This window comes from Heptranchias perlo, chromosome 43 (assembly GCF_035084215.1).
Source record: "Heptranchias perlo isolate sHepPer1 chromosome 43, sHepPer1.hap1, whole genome shotgun sequence".
NCBI lineage: Eukaryota > Metazoa > Chordata > Chondrichthyes > Hexanchiformes > Hexanchidae > Heptranchias > Heptranchias perlo.
Window position 1 is genome coordinate 4,742,470 of NC_090367.1, and position 27,917 is coordinate 4,770,386.

The 27,917-nt window shown below is 49.0% G+C and overlaps 1 protein-coding gene across 1 annotated transcript in view; it reads right to left on the bottom strand.

The window, feature by feature from the left end:
- Positions 1-1,326: 1,326 nt before the first annotated feature.
- Positions 1,327-27,917, bottom strand: part of LOC137306450 (heterogeneous nuclear ribonucleoprotein U-like protein 2) — a 41,442-nt gene continuing 14,851 nt past the window's right edge. The window contains exons 2-14 of the mRNA XM_067975661.1: positions 15,962-16,124; positions 14,094-14,170; positions 13,305-13,444; positions 12,336-12,435; positions 12,065-12,177; positions 10,372-10,635; positions 9,058-9,180; positions 7,746-7,874; positions 6,508-6,676; positions 5,515-5,700; positions 4,426-4,526; positions 2,948-3,055; positions 1,327-2,313 (exon numbers count right to left, since the gene is read on the bottom strand). Of these exons, the coding sequence (XP_067831762.1) occupies positions 2,254-2,313; positions 2,948-3,055; positions 4,426-4,526; positions 5,515-5,700; positions 6,508-6,676; positions 7,746-7,874; positions 9,058-9,180; positions 10,372-10,635; positions 12,065-12,177; positions 12,336-12,435; positions 13,305-13,444; positions 14,094-14,170; positions 15,962-16,124 (1,733 nt within the window). The 3' untranslated portion in view covers positions 1,327-2,253. The remainder of the gene's footprint in view (positions 2,314-2,947; positions 3,056-4,425; positions 4,527-5,514; positions 5,701-6,507; positions 6,677-7,745; positions 7,875-9,057; positions 9,181-10,371; positions 10,636-12,064; positions 12,178-12,335; positions 12,436-13,304; positions 13,445-14,093; positions 14,171-15,961; positions 16,125-27,917) is intronic.

A 27,917-nucleotide genomic window follows, 5' to 3' on the forward strand; every position in this document is an offset into this window, starting at 1 on the left:
GGGGGAAGGAGAGGGAGGGAGCGGGGGAAGAGTGCGTGCGCGAGGGGGGGGGGGGGGGAAGTGAGGAGGGAGCGGGGGGGAAGAGTGCGTGCGCGAGGGGGGGGGGGGGGAGGAGAGGGAGGGAGCGGGGGAGAGGGCGTGCGGGCGGACGGAGAGAGGGAGGGCGTGCGGGCGGCTGGAGAGAGGGAGGGCGGGCGGGCGGCCGGAGAGAGGGAGGGAGGGCGGGCGGCCGGAGAGAGGGAGGGAGGGCGGGCGGCCGGAGAGAGGGAGGGAGGGCGGGCGGCCGGAGAGAGGGAGGGAGGGCGGGCGGCCGGAGAGAGGGAGGGAGGGCGGGCGGCCGGAGAGAGGGAGGGAGGGCGGGCGGCGGAGAGAGGGAGGAGGGCGGGCGGCCGGAGAGAGGGAGGGAGGGCGGGCGGCCGGAGAGAGGGAGGGAGGGCGGGCGGCCGGAGAGAGGGAGGGAGGGCGGGCGGCCGGAGAGAGGGAGGGAGGGCGGGCGGCCGAGAGAGGGAGGGAGGGCGGGCGGCCGGAGAGAGGGAGGAGGGCGGGCGGCCGGAGAGAGGGAGGGAGGGCGGGCGGCCGGAGAGAGGGAGGGAGGGCGGGCGGCCGGAGAGAGGGAGGGCGGGCGGCCGGAGGGAGGGAGGGAGGGCGGGCGGCCGGAGGGAGGGAGGGCGGGCGGAGGGAGGGAGGGAGGGAGGGAGGGCGGGCGGCCGGAGGGAGGGAGGGAGGGCGGGCGGCCGGAGGGAGGGAGGGAGGGCGGGCGGCCGGAGGGAGGGAGGGAGGGCGGGCGGCCGGAGGGAGGGAGGGAGGGCGGGCGGCCGGAGGGAGGGAGGGAGGGCGGCCGGAGGGAGGGAGGGAGGGCGGGCGGCCGGAGGGAGGGAGGGCGGCCGGAGGGAGGGAGGGAGGGCGGCCGGAGGGAGGGAGGGCGGCCGGCCGGAGGGAGGGAGGGCGGGCGGCCGGAGGGAGGGAGGGAGGGCGGGCGGCCGGAGGGAGGGAGGGCGGGCGGCCGGAGGGAGGGAGGGAGGGAGGGAGGGCGGCCGGAGGGAGGGAGGGAGGGAGGGCGGGCGGCCGGAGGAGGAGGGAGGGCGGGCGGCCAGAGGGATGGAGGGAGGGCGGGCGGCGGAGGAGGAGGGAGGGAGGGCGGGCGGCCGGAGGGAGGGAGGGAGGGCGGGCGGCCGAGGGAGGGAGGGAGGGCGGGCGGCCGGAGGGAGGGCGGGCGGCCGGAGGGAGGGCGGGAGGGAGGGCGGGCGGCCGGAGGGAGGGAGGGAGGGCGGGCGGCCGGAGGGAGGAGGGAGGGCGGGCGGCCGGAGGGAGGGAGGGCGGGCGGCCGGAGGGAGGGAGGGAGGGCGGGCGGCCGGAGGAGGGAGGGAGGGCGGGCGGCCGGAGGGAGGGAGGGCGGGCGGCCGGAGGGAGGGCGCGCGGGCGGCCGGAGGGCGCGCGGGGAGAGAGGGCGCGCGGGGAGAGAGGGCGCGCGGGGAGAGGGCGGCGCGGGCGGGGAGAGAGGGTTCGCAGGCGGAGACGGAGCGCACGGGCGGGGTGAGCGAGCGGGCCTGCGGAGTGAGGGGGAGCGCACACGTGGAGGGAAAGCGCCGCGCGTGCAGGGTGAGCGTGGGAAGAGCGTGCGCATGCGCCTGCAGGTTGAGTGTGCTTGTGTGCAGAGAGCGCGGGCGGGGAGGGAGAGGGCGCGCGCGTGGGCGGGGAGAGAAGGCGGCCGGCGGGCGAGGAAGGAGGGCGCGCGCGCCGGCGGGGAGGGAGGGCGCGCGCACGCCGGCGGCCGGAGAGAGAGCGCGGGCGATCGAGCGCGGCGCGGGCGGGGAGAGAGGGTTCGCAGGCGGAGAGGGAGCGCGTGAGGGGTGAGCGAGCGGGCCTGCGGAGTGAGAGCGAGCGCACACGTGTGGAGGGAGAGCGCCGCACGTGCAGGGTGAGCGTGGGGAGAGCGTGCGCATGCGCCTGCAGGTTGAGTGTGCTTGTGCGCGGAGAGCTAGCGCGGGCGCGCGAGAGTTAGTGAGCGAGTGTGTTTTGTACATTGTGGTATTTTATATGGTGGTATGTCTGTTGAGGAAAAGCTGAAATGCCCGGTAAAGCCAGGCACTCACTTTGTTTAAACAAGAGTAAAAATAAAATTAAAAACAGAACATCTAACACTAGCCGAAAACTTGAGTAAAACCCCCACAGCCACTTGCTGCTCCACTGGAATGAAAACTATGTTGGAGGCTGGCTGAGAGCCCGGGCTGGGGGACGCACACAGTCGTGCTTTCATCGGTAGCCGTAGTAACTGTTATAGTAGCGGTTTCGCTCCTCGTAATAGCGGTGCCACTGGAGATAGAAGGAAAAATAAAATCAAATGGCACATTGATGGTTAAAATGACTTGTCTTCACCCACCCAGTTATCACCGCACCTCACCCAACTACACTGCACTACACACCCAGAGGTGCCCACCGCACCTCACCCAACTACACTGCACTACACACCCAGAGGTGCCCACAGCACCTTACCCAAGTGGTCATTCATCACATGCAAGCATGGACAGTTTGCGCTGGGGAGTTATTCAACCATGGGGAGCATCACAGCATACCCTGATCCTGCCGTTGCTCTGCACGTGTCACACACACACACACACACACACACTCACCAATGTGCATGACTGGCTAATGATGAATGGGGGGAACCCTGGCTGCCGTGTCCCCTCCCTCGCCAGAGAGGGCACCGATGCCAATTGCACCACTGCCCTACCATCCCCCGTTGCTGCTCTGGCTAGTTTGTGGACTAAAGATCAAACCTGGGACATTCTGGGCGTAGCACAGTGACACGTTGAGCTGTCGGGGTTCCAGAAAACACATGGATGCACCCACCTCTTTCCCAGGTTACAGGGAACCAGTTACAAGTCACCGACAGGCACTAACCCCACCCCCGGTCCAGATCATGCTGCAGACACAGACAGGCACGTACCTCACGGGCATATTCCCGGTAATACTCCCGGTATCTGTGGTAGTCGTAGGGCTGCGCATAGGCCCGGTCGTACTGCTGCCTGTACCGGTCGTAGGCTTTCTGGTAATCCTGTAGTAACAAATCACCGGTCAGCGTGTTACAAAATGTTGGGGGTGTATGGCCGGCCAGCTGATACCACTTTGCACCCCTCTTCACTACTGACGCCACTATTCACACCCCCCCCACAACTAACCTCTCGTGCGCCCGATCCTTGTAGATTCGATACTCACTGACTGTTAACTGGTAACTACACGTCCCAGCATCTTACTGCCACTCTATCCTTTTCCTCATACCTTCCCAAGCCATCCTGATACTCCGACGACTCAGATTCCGTCCAATTTGGCCACGGCCACAAAGTCAAGTTTGAACAATGACCAGTCAACACGAGGTGCGTTTGCTGCCAAGGTGGAGTGTCAGTTTCTCTTTGCTATCCGACTCTTCCCCTGGGCCTCCCCTCACCCTCCACCCCCCCTTACGGCAAGATCCTTTACTGCTCTACACCATCCTAATCCTAGCTGAGGACTGTGAACTGATGCATTTTGGAAGGAAGAATGAGCAGAGGCAATATAAATTAAAGAATACAATTTTAAGGGGGTGCAGATAAGGTTACGGGCAGGTTTAATGGAGGTGTTCAAAATGATGAGGGTTTTGATAGAATAAATAAGGAGAAACTGTTTCCACGGGCAGGAGGGTCACAGATTGAAGATAATTAGTAAAAAGGTCGGCGGTGAGGGGGGAGATGAGAGATTTTTTTTTACGCAGCGAGTTGTTATGATCTGGAACGCGCTGCCTGAAAGGGTGGTGGGAGCAGATTCAATAGTAACTTTCAAATGGGAATTGGATAAATACTTGTAAAGGAGAAATTTGCACGGATATAGGGAACGAGCAGGAGAGTGGGATTAATTGGATAGCTCTTTCAAAGGGCTGGCACAGGCACGATGGGCCAAATGGCCTCCTTCTGCGCTGTAAAATTCTATGATTTGTTGCTACTCATTACCAGGTGCCCGGCAGACTGGAACGTTGGCACACAATGGGTTAACCTGCAACGCTAGCCAGAGGTGTGGAGCTGGCAAATGTGTTGAGACTCCTTCACCCAAATCACAGAGAGATAAGCAACAGGAACGTTTACCAAGGAAACCTGGAAAACTGAACTAGGAAACTCATCTCACCAGACTCTCACGTGCAAAGCAAGAGGATATCAAACTGAGGGGGCAAAACCCAGGCCAGGAAAGAGATCAAGTCCCGTGTTCTATTCCTACCCAATTCTCTAGTGTGTATATCCGGCAGCACGTTCTTAACTTGGTTCTAACGGAACCAAGGCAGGTAGATGGAGTTAAGATGGACATTAGCCATGACCTAATTGAATGGCGGAACAGGCTCGAGGGGCTGAATGGCCTCCTCCTTTCCTACATACCTGCGATCGAGCATCTCTTTCTTACCTCTCTGTACGCTGGGTTGTTGCCGTAGGCCGCGCCCCAGCCCTGCCCGTACTGAGGCCGATCGTAGCTCCTGTTGTCCCACCTGCCCATACGGTTACCACCTAGCACAACAGAGAGCCAACGTGAGGGCAGTTTATTTTTTTGCACGCACGCACGCACGTCTGAAACAAATGCCTTGGTTCGGAGGTGGGGTGGAAACAGAGTTTGAAAACCCCCACACCGCAGAACGTCACTGCCCGGGGAGTACCCACACAGTGCTGGTGGTTGGGCTGCCGATCGAGCGGGCTGCTTTGTCCTGGATGGTGTCGAGCTTCTTGAGTTGTTATTGCAGCTGCACTCATCCAGGCAAGTGGGGGGTATTTCATCACACTCCTGACTTGTGCCTTGTAGATGGTGGAGAGGCTTTGGGGAGTCAGGAGGTGAGCCACTCACCACAGAATACCCAGCCTCTGACCTGCTCTAGTTGCCACAGTATTTATGTGGTTGGTCCAGTTGAGTTTCTGGTCAATGGTGACCCATAGGGTGGGGGAATTCGGTGATGGTAATGCCACTGAATGTCATGGGGATGTGGTTAGACTCTTCCTTGTTGGAGATGGTCATTGCCTGGCACTTGTCTGGCGCAAATATTACTTGCCACTTATCAGCCCAAACCTGGATGTTGTCCAGGTCTTGTTGCATGCGGGCTTGGACTGCTTCATTATCTGAGGGGTTGTGAATGGAACTGAACACTGTGCAACCATCAGTGAACATCCCCACTTCTGACCTTATGATGGAAGGAAGGTCATTGATGAAGATGGTTGGGCCTAGGACCCTGCCCTGAGGAACTCCTGCAGCAATGTCCAGGGGCTGAGATGATTGGCCTCCAACAACCACAACCATCTTCCTTTGCGCTAGGTATGACTCCAGCCACTGGAGAGTTTTCCCCCGGATTCAGGGTTAGTTAGGGGATTCCCCCGTTTACTCTCCCCTCTTCGAAAACCTGGGCTTTCTAGGAAGCTGGGAGTACAAGGGATAAAATGTGGAATTACTTCCATTCCAACATGGAATTGATCTGTGGGAACAGAAAGATGAGCCCGGGTGGTTTCTCACCATAGTTCCTGTCTCGGTCATTACGGTTGCGATAGTTACGCCGATCCTGCCGCTTCTCCTGCTGTGGACGGGCTTTCTTTGTCTCGTCTCGGTACTTGTTCACCAGTTTGTTGGCCTGCTCCTTCTCCAGCTCCACGTAAATCACCTTGTCCAGGAAGTCGCTGGTCTCGGGGAGCGTAAAATTGGCTGAAAACAACACAAAAGGGATTAGGGAAAGGAGAGTCGGCTGGGAAAGCCGGACGCAACAACACCAACTGCAGGTTAATGGTACAGAGCCGCACAGGCCAGGATGGCCCCGGTTCCACTGCCAGCTCATGTCAAGTTAGCTGGTCTCAGCTGGGGTGCTGTTTCATGCAGTGCCTTCTGGGTTAGTGAAGAAAGGAACGCGGTCTCCGCCCCCGACCGCAGTCATAGAATCATACAACACAGGAGGCCATTCGGCCCATTGTGACTGTGCCAGCTCTTTGAAAGAGCTATCCAATTAGTCCCACTCCCCCTGCTCTTTCCCCATTAGCCCTACAAATTTCTCCTTTTCAAGTATTTATCCAATTCCCTTTTGAAAGTTATTATTGAATCTGCTTCCACCGCCCTTTCAGGCAGCGCATTCCAGATCATCACAACTCGCTGCGTAAAACAAATTCTCCTCATCCCCTCTGGTTCTTTTGCCAATTATCTTAAATCTGCGTCCTCTGATTACCAACCCTCCTACCAGTGAAAACAGTTCCTCCCTATCTACTCTATCAAAACCCCATATAATTTTGAACACCTCTGTTAAATCTCCCCTTAACCTCCTTCTGTTCATGTGAGAGCCCAGACAGTCCCATCGATCAATGGGGCACCACAGCTAGGCTCGACAGCTGTGCTCGCCTGACATCTACAAGCGGGCGCAATTCTAGCAGAAGGCACTGGATAGAGATCAACACAAGCAGGAGGGGAGAAGACAAACATCAGAGGTGTAGCATGTGCCACTAAAACAAACACACCCCCCCTCACCTTTCATTTCATGCAGTGCAAAGTCTGGCACGTCCTCGCCCTCGTCCGCAAATCGCAGCTTCATCCTAGTCTTCCAGTCCTCGTCACTCGGGCAGATCACCACAGCCTTACGATAAAAGCCTTTGAACGGGATCATCTTCCGCCGCTGAGCCGAGCTGTATACATTGGTCTGAAAAAGGGAGGTGGGCACAGAGGCTGTTAACAGGAGAAATGTCACCACCCTTTCAGAATTCTAACGGTAGATAGGAGTGACCTCAAATTGTCACCTCCCTCTTTGCTCTACCCTCCTCTCCTGGCGGTGCTGCCTCTTACTGCCGATGGAGCCCCACAGTCCATAAGACCATACTAAGAGATAGGAGCAGGAGTAGGCCATTCGGCCCCTCGAGCCTGCTCCGCCATTTAATGAGATCATGGCTGATCTCATCAGCACTTTGGTACCTCGCCAAAATGGCCATCCTTCACGTGCTAGCACAGACGCTACCGGTGGGCTAACCCACCATGGAGGGCAGCATAGCCGCGTGCGCGCGCACACACACACACACACACACACACACACACACGTTTCCAGCTGCAGATGGGCCACGAACCAGAGGCCACAGATTTAAGGTGATCGGCAAAAGAGTCAGAGGCAACATGAGGAAACATTTTTTTTTTAAGCAGAATGTTGTAATGGTCTGGAATGCGCTGCCTGAAAGGGCGGTGGAAGCAGATACAACAGTAACTTTCAAAGGGGAATTGGATAAATACTTAAAGGGAAAAAATTTACAGGGCAACGGGGAAAGAGCAGGGGAGTGAGACTAATTGGATAGCTCTTCCAAATAGCCAACATAGGCATGATGGGCTGAATGGCCTCCTTCTGTGCTGTACCTACTATGAAACTTCAGATCATAACCACTGATCTCATTTTTCGGACAGCAGATGCTGATAATGGTTCTGCTGTTGTCAGTTGCACCTCCTCTGGACCCATCTTTAATGTTATTTGCCTTGCACCATCATCCCTTTTGTCATTTAATCGATCCTGCCCTTCACCCTTTCACAGACCTTCTCTTTTGTTCTTTCCTCCCCCCCCCCCCCACCTTTCTCTGGCTCTGTACTTGCTTCTAAACTGTTAAACCTCTGACTTCTTCCAGTTCTGATGAAAAGTCATTGACCTGAAACGTTTACTCTGCTTCTCTCTCCACAGCCTGACCTGCTGAGTGTTTCCAGCATTTCCTGTTTTTACTTCAGAAGGACGGTACCTGATCGAGGATGTAGTTCCGCTTCTTGCAAGCAGCGATCTGGATCAGCTTGCTCAAGGACTGCGTCGCCTGCTGGATGAGAATATTCCGACGCTCCGCATTCATTTCAGGACCCTCCAGCCCTTTGACCTAGGAGGACAGGACCAAAAGAGCTCACCGTGAGCGTTATCATTGAACAATGTGAGCGATTTTATCGTAAACAGCTACTCCTGTTGTGGGTGCTCACCACCTCCCCTTTTCTGCTGAAAGGACCGACTTCACGCTGGAGTAGTTCCATGAGTAAGTCTGGATGGAATCTACAGGATATTCAACTGTGGGGGGCATTGCAGCCAAGCCCGATCCTGTCCACACTGGACCCAAGGTGAATGAGTCATTAACCCATTATTTTTGTGGCGTTGATTGAGGGAGGAACATTGGCTAGGACACTGAGGGCAACTCCCTGCTCTTCCTCAGATTGTGCCACGAGATCAGCTTGCTCAAGGACTGCGTCGCCTGCTGGATGAGAATATTCCGACCTGAACAGTCTCATCCAAAGGATGGCACCTCCAACAATGCAGCACTCTACACAGTACTGCTCCAGCAGGCTAGATTGCACGCTCAAGTCCTGGTTTGGTACTTGAGCCCACAGCTTCCTGACCCACAGTCAAGTGAGCCAAGATGATCTATGCAGGGTTACAAACTGCTTGAAGTTACAGTTAACGTCCAACAAACCAGCTCGTAAGGATTTTTGGACTTTTCAATACCAGTTTTAAGGAAACTAACTGATTGACTAGAACCCTGGATTAATTACCTGATAAAGGAGCTGAGTTTGGTTAAAAGAACTGTTCAACTGACTGTTCAACAAGGCATGCTGGGAAGGTTGACCAAATTCCAAGAGTCTTACACAGACTGTCAGGAAGGCTACGGATAAGGAGGCCTAGAGAGACTGTGGGAAACACCAGGTGCTGTTTGGTAGCATCAGTCTGTGTAACCGTGGGAGAGAGAGAATGGAAAGTTACTGGAAAGCTGTTTTTTGTCAGCAAGGGTATAAAACCAGCCATTTCAGTAACTTCCACAAGACAGACCGAACACAGTCCACGAGACAGACCAGGAGAACAACACGCAGGATGTCGATGAATTATTAACCTCTCAGTCTCCTGAAGCAGAGGAATTGGCCATTCTGAGTTTCGAGGTTGTACTCTCTGTAAAACTCGCTCTATTTTAATATTAATAAAACCAATTAGTTAGAAAAATGTAAAGCCCTGGTTGATCTCATCTCTGATTACCCTAGAGAGTAAAGAGGGAGAGTAAACATAAACCCAAGGTCTCTTACCCTCATCCTGTCCAGAATGTTGAGTGTTCCCAGTACGGTGTACCTTTTCTCTGGATTCTCAGCCACGTGATTCTTCACCCAGGTAGTCTTACCAACTCCTGGCATCCCAACCATCAGTATAACCTGTAGGAAGAGGAGAGATTCCCTTAACAATTACCCTCAATCCAAGTCTAGGGTATAACACACACACCCTCTTCCCCACTTTTATATTCTCACCAATGTAACTCAATAAGATTCAACCCTTCTTCGAAATGTGAGTGACATGCAATATTCTTAAGAGCTCAACTTCACAAAGGCCAACAAACACCTTTTATCCCTTGTCTGTGCTAACTTTGAGGCAAGTACCCAAGGCGACCGCTCCCAGTCCACTGCTGAGCCTTGGGGGGGGGCTCTTCCATTCCCCCCGTTCCATCTCTTCCCCTGCACTAACGTCCCTCAAACCGATCAGCGCAAAAACTCATCCATCCAAAAAATGAAGCTGAGAAGAGAATTCCTGGTTTAGCAATTAAAAACTGAAATGAGTGGATGTTGTCAGGAGGACAAACACGAGTCACATTTTACACAGCTTCTTAAAACAGAGTAGTGGTGTTTCTCTTTTAATTTTCTGGATGTGGGTGCTGCGGGCATGGCTGCATACTGCCCGTTCCTGGTTAATGACCACTGGGGGGGCCGAGCAAGCCCCCCCAAGTTGTACAATTGCTACAACCCCCCCGCCCCCCCCCACCACTGCCACCTTCTCATGGTGTTAAGAATCAGCCACGTAGTGCGGACTGGAGTCCTGTGCAGGGGAGGCCAGGTAGGCAGCGGTCTCTGCAGGGCATTAATGAACCAGTCGGGTTTTTGCTACCATCCGGCAGCTTTCATGGTCTTTATTTTCTGGTGCAGGCGCACAGGCAACCAGATTTACTGAAATACATAACTTTCCCATGGTGGGATTTGAATTCTTGACCTCTAGATTGCTAGACCAGGGCCACTGTGTAATACACTACCGTACTGTATAATAAGGGATATCTGAGGTACAGTTCCCCGGTACCTCACTCAAGCAGCAACACGTGAGCACTTGACACCGGGGCTTCATTGAATAATCAAGATCAGGGGCCTTGGCTGCTTTCTCTCCTCCCAGCCATGGCTCGAAGGGCCAATTGCAGCACCCCAACTGCTGCCCTGGTTGAGAGCAGCTAACTCAGCACAGACTGGGAATCAAACCTGGGACCAACTGGCTCAGTACATCATGTGGGTCACGGATCAATCGAATGGGGTTCTTTCTAACACGCTGTACTTAGCAAGGATTCCTTGGTTATTTACGGTACTTACTTCACAGGCGTCCTTAGCTTTGGGCCCAACTGTCCCACGAACACGGTCCTCCAGGGGAACATTCTGGGTGAGAGTGTAATCCTCTGGGATTGGGAAGAAAGGTTCCTCCTTGTGACCAAAGTTGCACTCCACTGCGCAGTTTTTAGACAGGACGTGCGGGAACAGTGCCTTCTCGGCGAGAGACTCTTTGCTAACCGTGAAGGCGACGCCGAGACATACTCCGTTCTTTGAAAAGGAAAGTTCCACCTCCTCGCCATCAAAATTCTGTGAACAGAAAGCAACAAACCGGTTACAGTGGACTCCAGGCAACCCAAAAACACTACCTTGAGTTCTTATCCCAATCACTCTCACTGCAGAGATTTCCGAAAGGCCAAGCCCCTTCCCATCACAGAATTTCCAATCTCTTATCTCTGGGACACGGGTTCCAATCCAGCCCAGGATAATGGGATGAAAGTCTCCTGAGTCTGATAACTGTAAGGATTCTGTGAGAACGGAGTGTGGCAGTCTCAATGCAGTCCCTACTGGCAAAAGGCCAACAGTACAAAACTGCCTCAGTTCGGCACTAATTAGCCTCTGAGAGGCCAAAGGACGGCTGGTGTGGGAAATGCAATACGGTCACAATGGTGCAGCAGAGGTTCTCCAAGATTGGGACTGAGGCACATTGCTTGGGGCAGTGTACAGGGAGCTTTACTCTGTATCTAACCCATGCTGTACCTGCCCTGGGAGCATTTGATGGGCAGTGTAGAGGGAGCTTTAATCTGTATCTAACCCATGCTGTACCTGCCCTGGGAGCATTTGATGGGACAGTGTAGAGGGAGCTTTACTCTGCATCTAACCCATGCTGTACCTGCCCTGGGAGTGTTTGACGGGACAGTGTAGAGGGAGCTTTACTCTGTATCTAACCCATGCTGTACCTGCCCTGGGAGTGTTTGACGGGACAGTGTAGAGGGAGTTTTACTCTGTATCTAACCCGTGCTGTACCTGCCCTGGGAGCATTTGATGGGCAGTGTAGAGGGAGCTTTACTCTGTATCTAACCCATGCTGTACCTGCCCTGGGAGCATTTGATGGGACAGTGTAGAGGGAGCTTTACTCTGTATCTAACCCATGCTGTACCTGCCCTGGGAGTGTTTGACGGGACAGTGTAGAGGGAGCTTTACTCTGTATCTAACCCATGCTGTACCTGCCCTGGGAGTGTTTGACGGGACAGTGTAGAGGGAGTTTTACTCTGTATCTAACCCGTGCTGTACCTGCCCTGGGAGCATTTGATGGGCAGTGTAGAGGGAGCTTTACTCTGTATCTAACCCATGCTGTACCTGCCCTGGGAGTGTTTGATGGGACAGTGTAGAGGGAGCTTTACTCTGTATCTAACCCATGCTGTACCTGCCCTGGGAGTGTTTGACGGGACAGTGTAGAGGGAGTTTTACTCTGTATCTAACCCGTGCTGTACCTGCCCTGGGAGCATTTGATGGGCAGTGTAGAGGGAGCTTTAATCTGTATCTAACCCATGCTGTACTTGCCCTGGGAGTGTTTGATAGGACAATATAGAGGGAGCTTTCTAACCTGTGCTATGGGGATTGCTCGATTCCAATGGCCAAAATGAAATGTGATTTCAGTCCCAGCACAGAATAAAATGTTGAGAGAAGAATTTGCAGTGGAGGCAAAACAACCATCAGGCTGAGTCGGAATACTTACAGCGAAACAACCAATTACATCATTTTCATCAAACTTCTCTCCGTAATCCTCAAACTTGGAGTTTTCCCACTTTCTTCCAGCTCCATCATAGCCATAGGAAAACTCCCCGTCTCCTGCAATGTGTTAAAAATCCAGTATTATTGAAAGTAAGAACAATCAGTGGCAAGGCCAGATGACTGCCCAAACATGTGAGAAACATTGCAGTCAGTCAGTCAGTCAGTCAGGGTGTGGAGCGACAGGAAAGGAGGAGCCATTTCTACGGGTTCCTTACCCAGCTGTAGTGAGGAGCTGTCCAGCGACCAACCCACACGAACAATGTGTCGCTCACTTTCGCTCTCAGGCAGTTGCTTCACGGGGAACTTCTGGGTCACCTGGAATCGAATTTGAAAGGGCTCCCGTTAATGCAGACTCGCCCACAGGTAATGCCCATTTAGATTTCCTCGCCCCCAAACCCCTCCCCACTCCACAACAATTTTTCCGTTCCTCTCTTTGGAGACACAATTCACTTGATCACGGCAACCATCCGATATTTCACCTAAACGGCCATTCTGAGTGCTCCCAAAACTAAACGGCCAGTGTCTGCAGTCTATTCGACCACAGTAGGCTTATCGCAACGGAGTCTGATGCTCTCCTCACCGAACAGCCGCACTTTCCAGCAGGGGCTCTGGATAGAGACTGGGCTTAAACCCATTTCCACATCGTGGTTCAGAAAAGGGGTGGGGCCACACAGGAGCTTCCGCATACAATTCCACAGGTGGTAGTCACCCTGCAGCATCTCAGCCAAGCGGCCGTCCTTCACGAGGGAGCGTAGACAGGGGGCGTCAGCAGGCTTTTCAACTATAGGCAGCATCACTGCAAATCCTCAACCTACCCTCACTCAAAGGCACATTTCTAGTACATGGCGCTGGATACGAATCAGATCTAATTACCCTGTCCCAGAGGCACTGCAGCTTCCTGTAACTCCCACCGAGATCAGCTAACTATGCACACAATAGGGGAAAGAATATGTATGAACTGTTAAACACGATGCGATTAACATGTATTTGTGGGAATAATGTTCGATTGAAGTATCAGGTGATTTTTTAAAACTATACAGACACACAGTGGCCTGTATTAAGATGGGGCGTCTAAAAGCCACCAGTGACTCAGTGTGGATATAATGCCAGGGTCTCCAAGTGAATACATCAAATTTGGGTCAACTGCAGCTCACAGCAAAAGTGTTGGGACAATCAGGTCTTACCTTCACCTCGAAGCAGACTTTGCCCTTCGTCACTCCGTAGGTAGCCCTCGCACCGCCCCAGAGATACGCAAACTTCTCGGGGGAGAGCGGCTGCCCACCGTAGCGGTCTTTGGCAACTTGGAAGTGAAGGTCAGAGTTATCTGTTCAAAAGGAAGGAGAGGTGAAACACTCGGCACATGCAAAACATCAGGCTGTTGGGTACATAACCAAACCACAGCTTGCCCGAGATTGAGACACAGCAAAAATTGCTCGATTTAAGATCACAGGTTAATAGAAACAGGACACAATACAATCTTAAATGACCACCCCGATGGCTCAGTTGGTAAAGTCAACGTGTAACTAGACCAGAAAGGCCAGGAGCAGCCACGAATCACAGCAAACCCGAATCACTCCCCACTCCGGAACCTGTAAGGTACAAAGTCTGTTCTGCTGGCCAATGTAAACCCCACAAGTCAGTTTTAACCTCTGTTGAGCGCATTTATCGTCCAATATGTGCAGCGAGAAAACGGCACACGCAATGAGAGCCCTTGAGAGACGACCAGTCGATAAAGCGTCTTGGAGCGCTGGCTGAACACAGCCTGGTTGTCCGGAATTTTTAGATCTCTCGGGAAAATTAGCAACAATCTCACGAGACCAATAATCTTCACGTCTTCCGATTCCCCCAATTCCTGCAAACCCCAAAGCCATTCTGCGCGATCCGTTCTCCAGGCTTAATATAAAGATTCAAAGACCATTTTTTAAACTGATGGAGTGCACGTTGACCTTTGCCTCACAGAATGTCACACTTACAGGTGTCGAGACACACTAAACTGTCGTCAAATTCTTCTTCAGCCTCCTCATTCCCCACAGGCACCGGGGACCTGGCCCTGTAGGGATCAACAGACACAACTTAGAGATAGGTGCAGAAATCAGGGGATGGGGAGAGCAACACAGTGGCACAAGAGATTCAGGGAGCCGAGCAGAAGCCCAATGTCAGCAGGGGGCCATTTGCACTTCCCAAAACCATCTAGGGCTCACTCTGGGATCAGTTTCGACGTTGGGGCTGGCTGCACTTCTGATTAATGGTTTGGGGGAGGGGGTGGGGGGGGGGGGGGGGAAAGAGGGAAGGGGTAATGATCATGGAGGAGAGACTGTACATAGAATTTACGGCACAGAAAATTCAGCCCAACTGGTCTATGCTCCACATGAGCTTTAAAGCAAGTAGTACAGCCACTTAATGTAACAGGCAGATCATACATTATTAGACATGTACATTATAATCGAACTTTGGTACTTAAACTCATCCAATACTCGAAAGAGATTGCTGGCATGGCTCCAAGGTAATTAGATTACAACCACCAGAAAACTCTCGAGTACTTGGTACATTGTAATCAGGATCAATATTTAGACACATTTTTTTGTTCTCCTCTCTCTCTCTCCCCACCCGCCCCCCCACCCCACCAATTTTCTACCCTCTACTCCACTCTCAAAGACATCGATTCTTTACAAGGTGTATTTGCACAGATGCTAGAAGCCCTCTAATACGGCAGCATATTTGGTTTTTTTACACAAGAGGTTTGACAGTATCAGTATGCTGTCTTAGCTCAGGAGGCACCACAGAGCATCCCAACATGCACTTCCAATGAGGGTTGCTGGACAGCGGTCAAGAGGGGGAACTCTAGTCTATTTCCCCCTCCCTATCCTGGGGCACTGAGGCCAACTGCAGCCCCCAATCACCACCCTGGCTGAGATCAGCTAAAATCAGCACAGACCAGATATAGAACCCGGGATCTTGCTTGCCTCTTGGGTTCAGTTCCTCACTTCATAAGCCCGTTGAGAAATCAGGGAAAAAGCAGAGTGGAAACTTTTAATGCACTGGGGTGTTTTTAATATTTACTTGTAAACAGTCTGTGGCATTGCCTAGAATCTGCTGATGAATATAATTCTTTATATACACATACAAGGGGTGAAGGAGTTGGAAGAAAGACTTAAGAAACACGCTATATGGAGCCGTCTAGTGTCAGAGGCTGTGACAGCATTGCAAATTGCTTTGCCAACTGTCGCAATGTGAAATGTGGACACAAAAGCATGACAAATAAATCAGAGAATGTTACAGCACAGGAGGCCGCCATTCGGCCCATGCTGGCTCTTTGAAAGAGCTATTCAATTAGTCCCACTCCCCTGCCCTTTCCCCATAGCCCTGCAAATTTTTCCCCTTCAAGAATTTATCCAATTCCCTTTTGAAAGTTATTATTTAATCTGCTTCATGAAAACAGGAAGTGCAGACCCAAAACAAGATTGACAAGATGCACACACGCACACACTAGTCAATTGCCTAAAGGCACTGCACACAGGGGGTGAAGTATAGTTTTCCAAGTGATAGGGCGTGAGAGGGCAGAGGACAATTGGACCAGGGCGTGCAAACGAGATTCAGTCCCCACTTTATTTAATATATTATCGATAGATGTTCTAAGATCTTCCTTTGAATTTGTACAAAACATCTAACTGGATCAAAGTTGGATAGATTTACTTTCAGCACCAGGAGATTAACCATTAGAAATATACAGAAGCGGGGAAAAGTCCCACATTAACTCCCCAATTAAAGTGAATGATTGGTGTTACTTGACCCCAGTGGCCATTTTTGTGAACAGGTTTAACAGTCGCAGTAATTCTCTCACCGATTGTAGTACGTCTCCTCCCTGAATTCGTAGTATCCACGACCGCGATCCTCGTGACGTCTCTTCTGCCCACGCCTCTCGTTGTCAGACGGTCGCTCCTCGCTGCCCGAAGCTCGCTCTTCACTGCCTCCCTCTCCGGGCTCCTGCTCGCTATTCGGTTTACCTGCCCACACGGACAAAAGGATTACTCCTATTGCTCGTTACAAAGGAGTCCTGAACCAACTACCATATCGGGGCAACTGCATTCCCACCTCTCGCTGTTCACGCTCAGCAAGAACAGTCTGGGCCGGGGCATTCCACACCCACAGACTCCACTGCTTTAAACACGACGTTAAATCAACACATTGCTCAGGGTCTCTACCACTTGTCAAACAAACCTCAAGATCGACACAAAAAAAAGTTAACGGCAACTAGATACCCTTTCGTAGTCCTAGGTGGAGGGGAGCATGACCCAGGTACGTTGTGACGTCATGAAAGGCACTATATAAATGTACGGCTTTCTTTCTTTCCATAAGCCAGCCTGGATAGCTCAACCAAATTCACTTAACATGGCGTAGAGGACGAAAGTCAGCCGCCTTCAACATTAGCAGAAGAGCTCCCGATGTGAGGGACAGACAGATTAAAATGGGGGTAACAGCAAAGATCCAGACGCTCAGTCATAAACACACAGATCGACAAGCCCAACAGTGGATGATTGGCTTGGGTAGGGGTCTCCACGGTCCTTTAACAGATGGGTCACTAGCAGAATAATACAAGCAGACTGCTCGGGTTCATTTTTCCCCAAACAGTTTCACTTCCAACATCCCTCATTTATTTTTACAGTGTCCAAAACAACAACAGTTATTGTTGTGCATGCAAAAGGACGTCTCCTTGGGAGCACTGCCAACGCCAGCCTCCTACAGATAAGATATTTTCAGGGTCTCGCTACAGCAACGTCAGCACGCAGTCATTTCTGGTTGAAGTTGCCCCCTGGCTCCGTCCTCTCTTTTTATCAAAGTGTAAATACCTGCTCTCAGATATGGAGCCCTGATTCTTGTCCTCAAGCAAGTATTGCGGGGGTGGAGGGGGGGGGGGGGGGAAAGAGAAAGGAGTGGTCCTTCCCATAGTACATCAGTCAAACCAACACTTCGTTTAACATGACAGGGAGGACAAAAGTTGCTCACCTTCAAAGTTAGCAGAAGAGCTCCCGCTGTGGGGAGGGATGCGAGGGACGGACAGATTGAAATGGGAGCAATGACCAAAACAAAAGTTGGCCACAATGCTAAGTGCTACTGTCACCACAATCAGAACTATAGCACAGGAATAACCCTGTGCACAAGCACCTTCTGGGAGACACAGAAATTCAACAGGAGGTTTATACTTCATGCTTGTTCCGCCCTCCTGGCTTCTTTCAGGTTCCATGGGTGCGGGTGACCGCCGGGACCTCACTCAAGTGAGGTCTTGATGTGTGAGCCCAGGCAGTGAGCGTCAGTAGGATATTCAAACATATAGGAACACAGCAACAGGAGTAGGCCATTCAGCCCCTCGAGCCTATTCCGCCATTCAATTCAATCATGGCTGATCTGTATTTTAACTCCATCTACCTTGGCCAAGTCCAGATCCTGCCCTTCCCAGAAGTCCCCATGCACAAACTTTCCAGCAGGAGCCAATGGATAAGTGATCAGAAGTAGGAAGCGTTGAGACTACCAATGACAGGGAATCAAACCCGGGAGCCTCTGATTTGTGTAACTCAGTTACAACCTGCTGTAAACAAAGAACATTAGCCAGCACGAAGTGTGGAATGGGTGGGACTGAAGGACAAGTCTATCATTTACTCTAGGGGCTCAGCTGACGTCACTCCTGCAAAGACAAGCCTCGAGTGGTTTATGGATGTGATCGGAAACCTGATTAAATTACAGCATTTCATTCCCTACTCCACCATAGCCTCATTAAAAAGAAAACAAGATTAACGATGATATCCAAAAGGAGATGAAATGACATTCTCATTTTTTTTTTCACAGAAGTGAAAGGTCCTCAACTCTGCATTGACTTCTTTCACGAGACTCCTCCTTGGTGCTCGAAAGCTGCAAGTGCCTTGAATTATGTTTAACAAAAAAATAAAATGGGCCAATGCTGCCCCCAGAGGCTCGGAGTTTATGCAGTGAGTCGTTGACCTGTTCAGGCTCCCACCATTTTCTACACTACAACAGTGACCACAGTTCAAAAGTACTTAATTGGCTGTAAAGCGCTTTGGGACGTCCCGAGGTTGTGAAAGGCGCTATATAAATATAAGTTCTTTCTTTCTTACCAAGGACCCAGGTTCAAACTCTACTCTGCGCTCAGTTAGCTGATCTCCACCAGGAAGAAAGGAAGGGTGTTACAATCAAGATCGGTGCTTTTGGCTCAGGTTAGATGTAAAAATGGCCACGGTTCCAAGTCATGATCCCCAACTACTAACTTTTGCTCAAGCAGCACATCTGTGGACGTCAGGTGAGAATATTGGGTTTGGCTGTAAACTACTCTCAATCCACTAAGAGCAACCAGAATCATTCTCCCCCACCTCAACAACCAAAGTGCTCATGTATATAAAGACATCTCAAAATACTTTATAAAACCTAAATGTTCCATTCTATCCTCACCCCAGCTGAGATCAGTTAACTGAGCACAGATCAAGGATTAACTGGGGACTTCCCAGATCTGTGTGGGTCAGCTAGAGACACCATTGCAATTATATCACTGCAAAAATCAATCTGTAGATTCTAAAGCAGAACTGTAAGAAAATAAAGGCTGGTATACCTCATATTTGTACACAAACACTGCAATGTCACTCTGATCTTTACAATGCCATACAAGTTCTCTCACAATACCAGAAAGTAGGTGAACTGCCCTCAATGTTGACGCTGGGCACAGTGTGTTCTATGGTTTTGCAATACACTCTCTATGTGCTGGTCTTACCTCAAATTGCTCCCACCACCACCAATGACAGATCTGCAACCACCAGTACATCATCCTACTGTTGTAGAGTTCAAAATGCTCTCTCCAGGCACAGCCCAAGCGCGGAAAGATAAAACGTACATTTGTATCACAGGCTGTTTTCACAATTCGAGCAGACACAGTATGAATACTGCAAATTCCATGATTTCACTTAACTGGAATTGTCTTAAAACATTGTCAATTCTCTCAACATGAATCTCCACCCGTGCTCTAGACCATCTCAGGAACAAAAATACTGAGCGCTGTGCTCCAGTGGAAATTCTGCCCCCTCTAGATATGCATTACCTGGAACAGCAGAAACTACCTTGCTTTTGGTTTTCAACACTGGTTGGACAATCCTATATATTTCAGGTCACAAACAGCTTTTTGGCAACATACCCTTCCCTGACCAAAAACATCAGCCACATCAAACCCAACACAAAAAGCAAGGCTCAAAATTACAGCTGACCTCAGAGAATCATGACTACCCTGGGACCAACAACATTGATGGTAAACTGTAACATGTGTAGAGAATAGGCCGCAGGGAATTAAAATACCAGTGATTATATATATCACCAGAATGGCATTACAATGACATTTTCAAGCAGCTTAAATTGATTTTCTTGGGCTCAACTTATTACAAAGTGCCTATTGAGGTAGGGAATTCCCTAGCCCAGTGTTGTCCAATACGGTAGCCACTAGCCACATGTGGCTAATTGGGAATCCAGATGAGGCTAATTGCTTTTCCGATTAGTAAATAAAAAGTGAGTCCTCGACACCGTTGTTGGGCCTGTGATCTCAATACTCATTCACACAGTGTATGCACCTGTACTTTAATCTTTTTAGGCGGTTGTCAGTAAAATGATAAGACAAAAAGCAGGGTAGGCAAGTGCTTTTTGATTGTGAGTGCTTTACTTCTTTGGTTCCTGAACAGCGGTAGATGTTTTTAAAGTAATTATACACATATTAAGTACATTTATCAGGCGAGTGTATGTAAGGCATTTTCTACTAAAATTAATGCATGCGGCTAGTCAGTGATTTCTATTAGACAATACTGCCCTAGCGAACTCTGAGATAGGATAGAGTTTAATTGTGAGCAGAGAACACAACTCAGTCATTGTGGTTCTATGTACATATAGACACACACACACATATTATAAATATACTCAACACAGGCTCATAGCTGGAACTTTCCTGGTCTATATGGCTCGAAATACAGTGGACAGTGCATTTACAGGGAGCTGTGATATCAAGTCAGTGGGGTCACTGAGCTCATTAACGAATCGGTATGGAAATGTCATAGATAAAATATTGTTTTAAATGACATATAAGCCAATATATTTCAATGCCGTACCTTCTTGTGGGTTGATTTTAATTAACTATCTTAAACTGCAACCCTTAGTGATAGTATTTTAAGCTGATTTCTGGTGGTTACAAATCTAACTAGTTTGAATCAGGTGAACATTTTTCCACAATTGAAGCAGACATAGTATAAAATTTCACACACCCACTATTACCCACACTGAAATCCTAGTGACAACACTGCAGGGCATTTGCTGGTCATGTGCCAGGACAGTGATAAATTACGGACATTACATCTTAAGTTTAATGCAGAGCCTCAATCACAAATTAGGAACCCCTTCACACTGACACTGCAGTTAAAGTGTAAAGACAGCCTGAATCCAGTCAGAAACCCCTTCACATTGAGACTAGTTAAAGTGTAAACACAGTCAGAATCAGAGTCAGAAACTCCTTAACACTGACACTACAGTTATAGTGTAAGCACAGACTGATTCAGTCAGAAACCCTTTATACTATAACTGCAGTCAGTGTGAACACAGCCTGAATCAGTCAGAAGGCCCTTCACACTGACACTACAGCAATAGTGTAAACACAATCTGATTCAGAGCGAGAAACCCCTTCACACTGACACTGAAATTGTAGTGTAAACACTGCCTGAATCAGAGGCAGAACCTTTCACACTGACACTGCAGTTACAGTGTCAGTCAGAAGCCCCTACACACTGATACTGCAGTTGTAATGTAAACACCGCCTGAATCTGTCTGAAACTCCTTCACAATGACACTAGCTATAGTGTAAACACAGACTAATTCGGAGCGAGTTACCCCTTCACACTGATACTGCAATTATAGTGTAAATACCGCCTGAATCAGTCAAACTCCTTCACACTGACACTGCAGTTATTGTGTAAGCACAGCCTGAATCAGAGGCAGAACCCCCTCACACTGACACTGCAGTTATTGTGCAAACAGATACTGAATCAGTCAGGAATCCCTTCACACTGACACTGCAGTTGCAGTGTAAACACAGACTAATTCAAAGCGAGAAACCCCTTCACAATGACACTGCAGTTATAGTGTAAACACAATCTGATTCAGAGCAAGAAACTCTTTCATACTGACACTGCAACTGTAGTGCAAACACCGCCTGAATCAGAGGCAGAACTCCTTCACACTGACACTGCAGTTACAGTGTGTACAGATATTGAATCAGTCAGAAGCCCCTACACACTGACACTGCAGTTATAATGTAAACACAGCCTGAATCTGTCAGAAACTCCTTCACACTGACACTGCAGTTATAGTGTAAACATTGCCTGAATCAGTCAGAAACTCCTTCACACTGACACTGCAGTTATAGTGTAAGCACAGCCTCAATCCAGTCAGAAGCCACTTCACACTGACGCTGCAGTTACAGTGTAAACAGAGACGGATTCAGAGCAAGAAACCCCTTCACACTGACATACGAACATATGAATTAAGAGCAGGAGTAGGCCATTTGGCCCCTCGAGCCTGCTCTGCCATTTGATAAGATCATGGCTGATCTGATTGTGACCTCAATCCTACTATCCATTCTATCTTTGACTCCCTTGTTAATCAAGAATCTATCTAACTCAGCCTAAAAAATATTCAATGACCCTGCCTCCACTGCTCTCCGGGGAAGGGAGTTCCACAGAGTCACGACCCTCAGAGAAAAAAATTCTCCTCATCTCCATCTTAAATGGGAGACCCCCTATTTTTAAACTGTGTCCCCTAGTTCTAGTCTCTCCCACAAGGGGAAACATCCTCTCAGCATCTACCCCTTCAACCCCTCAGGATCTTATATGTTTCAATAAGATCACCTCTCATTCTTCTAAACTCCAATGTATACAGACTCAACTTGTCCAACCTTTCCTCATAAGATAATCCCCTCATCCCAGGAATCAGTCAAGTGAACCTTCTCTGAACCACCTCTAAAGCAATTATGTCCTTTCTTAAATAAGGAGACCAAAACTGCACACAGTATTCTAGATGTGGTCTCACCAATGCCCTGTACAACTGTAGCAAAACATCACTACTTATATATTCCATTCCCCTTGCAATAAACGACAACATTCCATTTGCCTTCCTAATCACTTGCTGTACCTGCATACTAACTTTTTGTGATTCATGTACTAGGACACTCGGATCCCTCTGTACCTCAGAGTGTCGGCAATCTCTCCATTTAAATAATATACTGCTTTTCTATTCCTCCTGCCAAAATGGACAAGTTCACATTTACCCACATTATACGCCATGTGCCAAATTTTTGCCCACTCACTTAACCTATCTATATCCCTTTGCAGGCTCCTATGTCCTCTTTACAACTTACTTTCCTACCTACCTTTGTGTCATCAGCAAATTTAGCAACCATACATTCGGTCCCTTCATCCAAGTCATTGATATAGATTGTAAATAGTTGATCCCTGTGGCACTCCACTCGTTACATCTTGCCAACCTGAAAATGACCCATTTATGCCTACTCTCTGTTTCCTGTTAGCTAACCAATGCTATTATGTTTATTATTGCTAATGTACACTATGAGCTCTTATTTTGTGTAGTAGCCTCTGATGTGGCACCTTGTCAAATGCCTCCTGGAAATCCAAGTACACCAGGATCCTCTTTATCCACGTTGCTTGTTACTTCCTCAAAGAACTCTAACAAAATTAGTCAAACACGATTTGCCTTTCACAAAGCCGTGTTGACGCTGCCTGATTGCATTGAAATTTTCTAAGTGCCCTGCTATGATCTCCTTAATAATAGATTCTAGCATTTTCCCTATGACAGATGTTAAGCTAATTGGCCTGTAGTTTCCTGCTTTCTGTCTCCCTCCTTTCTTGAATAGAGGAGTTACATTTGCTATTTTCTAATCTGATGGGACCCTTCCAGAATCTAGGGAATTTTGGAAAATTAATACCAATGCATCTACTATCTCTGCAGCCACTTCTTTTAAGACCCTAGGATGAAGTCCATCAGGACCTGGGCACTTGTCAGCTTTTAGTTCTAATAATTTTTTCAGAACCCTTTCCCTGGTGATTGTAAATGTTTTAAGTTCCTCCCTCCCTTTCACCTCTTGATTCACAATTATTTCTGGCATGTTGTTTGTATCCTCTACAGTGAAGACGGATGAAAAATATCTGTTCAGTTCATCCGCCATTTCCTTATTCTCCATTATTAATTCCCCAGACTCACTCTCTAGAGGACCAACGCTCACTTTACTTACTCTTTTCCTTTTTAAATACCTGTAGAAACTCTTACTATCTGTTTTGATATTTCTAGCTAGCTTTCTCTCGTACTCAAATTTCTCCCTCCTTATTATTCTTCTAGTCATTCTTTGCTGATTTTTATATTCTGTCCAATCTTCTGACCTGCCTCTAATCTTCACGGAATTGTATGCTTTCTCTTTCAATTTGATACTATTTTTAACTTCCTTAGTTAGCCACGGATGGTACGTCCTTCCTCTGGAGTCTTTCTTTCTCACTGAAATGTATCTTTACACTGTGACTGTAGTGTCAGTGTGAAGGAGTTTCTGACTGGTTCAGGTGGTGTTTACAATTGCAGTGTCAGAGCTGGGGCCAGTGTTCTAGCAAATCGTATAACTAGGGCGGTAGACAGGGCTTTGAACTAAATAGTGGGGGCGAGGGATAGAAATATAAAAACAGATCGTATGATCATCTTGTGTTATGAAATATCTCATTAAATGTCTGCCACCGCATCTCTACTGACCTATCCCTTAAACTAATTTCCCACTTCACTTTAGCCAGCTCTGTCTTCATGCCCTCATAATTGCCCTTATTTAAGTTTAAAACACTAGTCTCAGACCTACGCTTCTCTCCCTCAAACAGAATGCGAAATTCAATCATATTGTGATCACTACTACCTAGAGGCTCCTTTACAATGAGGTCATTAATTAATCCTGTCTCATTACACATTACCAGATCTAGAATAGCCCGCTCTCTGGTTGGTTCTAGAACGTGCTGCTCTAAGAAAATGTACCGAAAGCACTCTATGAACTCATCTTCCAGGCTACCTTTGCCAATCAGATTCTTCCAATCTATACGTAGATTAAAATCAACCATGATTATCGCTGTTCCTTTTTCACAAGCCCCCATTATTTCTTCCTGTACACCCTGTCCTACAGTATGGTTACTGTTAGGGGGCCTATAAACGACTCCCACAAGTGACTTCTTGCCTTTACTATTTCTTATTTCTACCCAAACTGATTCCACATCTTGGTCTTTAGAACTAAGGTCATTTCTCTCTATTATACTCACGTCATCCTGAATCAACAGAGCTATCCCTCCACCTTTTCCTAGCTTCCTGTCCTTCCGAAATGTCAAGTACCCTTGAATATTCAGGTTTCAGCCTTCGTCATCATGCAGCCGTGTCTCTGTAATGGCTATCAGATCGTACATATTTATTTCTATTTGAGCTGTCAATTCATCCATTTTGTTACGAATGCTTTGCGCATTCAGATACAAAGCCTTCAGTGCTGTCTTTTTACTATTTTTGGAACCTCTAGCCTTATCTGCTGGCGCACTCTTAAGTTTGCATGCTCTGTCCCTTTCTGCCACTCTGATTATCATTTCCCTTATGGCTAACTTGGTCTCTTGTCTTGTCTTCTTTCTTTATCAGATCTTCCCTTACTTGACCCCTTCTCACTCAAACCAATTAGTGTGTAAACACAGCCTGAATCAGAGTCAGATACCCCTTCACACTGACACTAGTTATCGTGTAAACACAGCCTGAATCAGTGAGCAACCCCTTCTCACTGACACCAATTCATGTGTAAACACACCTTGAATCAGTGAGAAACCCCTTCACACTGACACAAGTTATAGTGTAAACACAGCCTGAATCAGTGAGAAACCCCTTCTCACTGACACTAGTTTATTTATTCGTTTTTTTTTTATTCGTTCATGGCATGTGGGCGTCACTGGCGAGGCCGGCATTTATTGCCCATCCCTAATTGCCCTTGAGAAGGTGGTGGTGAGCCGCCTTCTTGAACCGCTTCAGTCCGTGTGGCGACGGTTCTCCCACAGTGCTGTTAGGTGGGGAGTTCCAGGATTTTGACCCAGCGACGATGAAGGAACGGCGATATATTTCCAAGCCGGGATGGTGTGTGACTTGGAGGGGAACGTGCAGGTGGTGTTGTTCCCATGTGCCTGCTGCTCTTGTCCTTCTAGGTGGTAGAGGTCGCGGGTTTGGGAGGTGCTGTCGAAGAAGTCTTGGCGAGTTGCTGCAGTGCATCCTGTGGATGGTACACACTGCAGCCACTGTGCGCCGGTGGTAAAGGGAGTGAATGTTTAGGGTGGTGGATGGGGTGCCAATCAAACGGGCTGCTTTATCTTGGATGGTGTCGAGCTTCTTGAGCGTTGTTGGAGCTGCACTCATCCAAGCAAGTGGAGAGTATTCCATCACACTCCTGACTTGTGCCTTGTAGATGGTGGAAAGGCTTTGGGGAGTCAGGAGGTGAGTAACTCGCTGCAGAATACCCAGCCTCTGACCTGCTCTCATAGCCACAGTATTTATATGGCCGGTCCAGTTAAGTTTCTGGTCAATGGTGACCCCCAGGATGTTGATGGTGGGGGATTCGGCGATGGAAATGCCGTTGAATGTCAAGGGGAGGTGGTTAGACTCTCCCTTGTTGGAGATGGTCATTGCCTGGCACTAATGTCACTTGCCACTTCTGAGCCCAAGCCTGGATGTTGTCCAGGTCTTGCTGCAAGCGGGCTCGGACGACTTCATTATTTGAGGGGTTGCGAATGGAACTGAACACTGTGCAATTATCAGTTCTAGTGTAAACACTGCCTGAATCAGAGTCAGAAACCCCTTCACACCGACATTAGTTATCGTGTAAACACAGCCTGAATCAGTGAGAAACCCCTTCTCACTGACACGAGTTACAGTGTAAACACAGCCGGAACCAGAGTGAGAAACCCCTTCACACTGACACCAATTACTGTGTGAACAAAGCCTGAATCAGAGTCAGAAACTCCTTCACACCGACACTAGTTATAGGGTAAACACAGCCTGAATCAGTGAGAAACCCCTTCACACTGACACCAATTAATGTGCAAACACAGCCTGAATCAGAGTGAGAAACCCCTTCACACTGATACTAGTTATAGTGTAAACACAGCCGGAACCAGAAAGATAAACTCTTTCTCACCTGACACCAATTACTGTGTAAACACAGCCTGAATCAGAGTCAGACACCCCTTCACACTGACACTAGTTACAGTGAAAACACAGCCTGAAAGTGAGTCAGAAACCCCTTCATACTGACACTAGTTATAGTGTAAACACAGCCTGAATCAGAGTGAGAAACCCCGACACACTGACACTAGTTACAGTGTAAACACAGCCAGAATCCGAGTCAGAACCCCTTCACACTGACACTAGTTACAGTGAAAACAAAGCCTGAAAGTGAGTCAGAAAACCCTTCACACTGACACTAGTTATAGTGTAAACACAGCCTGAATCAGAGTGAGAAACCCCTACACACTGACACTAGTTACAGTGTAAACACAGGGTTTCTCATTCTGATTCAGGCTGTGTTTACACAGTAATTGGTGTCAGTGTGAAGGGGTTTCTGACTCGGATTCTGGCTGTGTTTACACTGTCACTAGTGTTAGTGTGAAGGGGTTTCTGACTCTGATTCAGGCTGTGTTTACACAATATCTCGTGTCAGTGTGCAGGGGTTTCTGACTGTTTCAGGCTGTGTTTACACGATAACTAGTGTCAGTGTGCAGGGGTTTCTCACTGATTCAAGCTGTGTTTATACAGTAATTGGTGTCAGTGTGACAGGGTTTCTCATTCTGATTCAGGCTGTCACACTGACACCAATTACTGTATAAACACAGCTTGAATCAGAGTGAGAAACACCTTCTCACTGAAACTAGTTACAGTGTAAACACAGCCAGAATCCGAGTGAGAAACTCTTTCTCACTGACACCAATTACTGTGTAAACACAGCTTGAATCAGCGAGAAACCCCTGCACACTGACACGAGATATTGTGTAAACACAGCCTGAATCAGAGTCAGAAACCCCTTCACACTAACACTAGTTATAGTGTAAACACAGCCAGAATCAGTGAGAAACCTCTTCACACTGACACTAGTGACAGTGTAAATACAGCCAGAATCAGAGTGAGAAACTCCTTCACACTGATACTAGTTATAGTGTAAACACAGCCGGAACCAGAATCAGAAACTCTTTCTCACTGACACCAATTACTGTATAAACACAGCTTGAATCAGAGTGAGAAAGCCCTTCACACTGACCCTAGTTACAGTGTAAACACAGCCAGAATGCGAGTCAGAAATCCCTTCACACTGACACTAGTTACAGTGTAAACACAGCCAGAATCAGAGTCAGAAACCCCTTCACGCTGACACTAGTTACAGTGTAAACACAGCCAGAATCCGAGTCAGAAACCCCTTCACACTGACACTAGTTATCATGCAAACACAGCCTGAATCAGACTAAGAAACCCCTTCACACTGAAACTACTTGCAGTGTCAACACCGCCTGAATCAGAGTGAGAAACCCGTTCACAATGACACGAGTTATAATGTTAACACAGCCTGAATCAGAATGAGAAACCCCATCACACTGATACTAGTTACAGTACAAACACAGCCGGAACCAGAATCAGAAACTCTTTCTCACTGACACCAA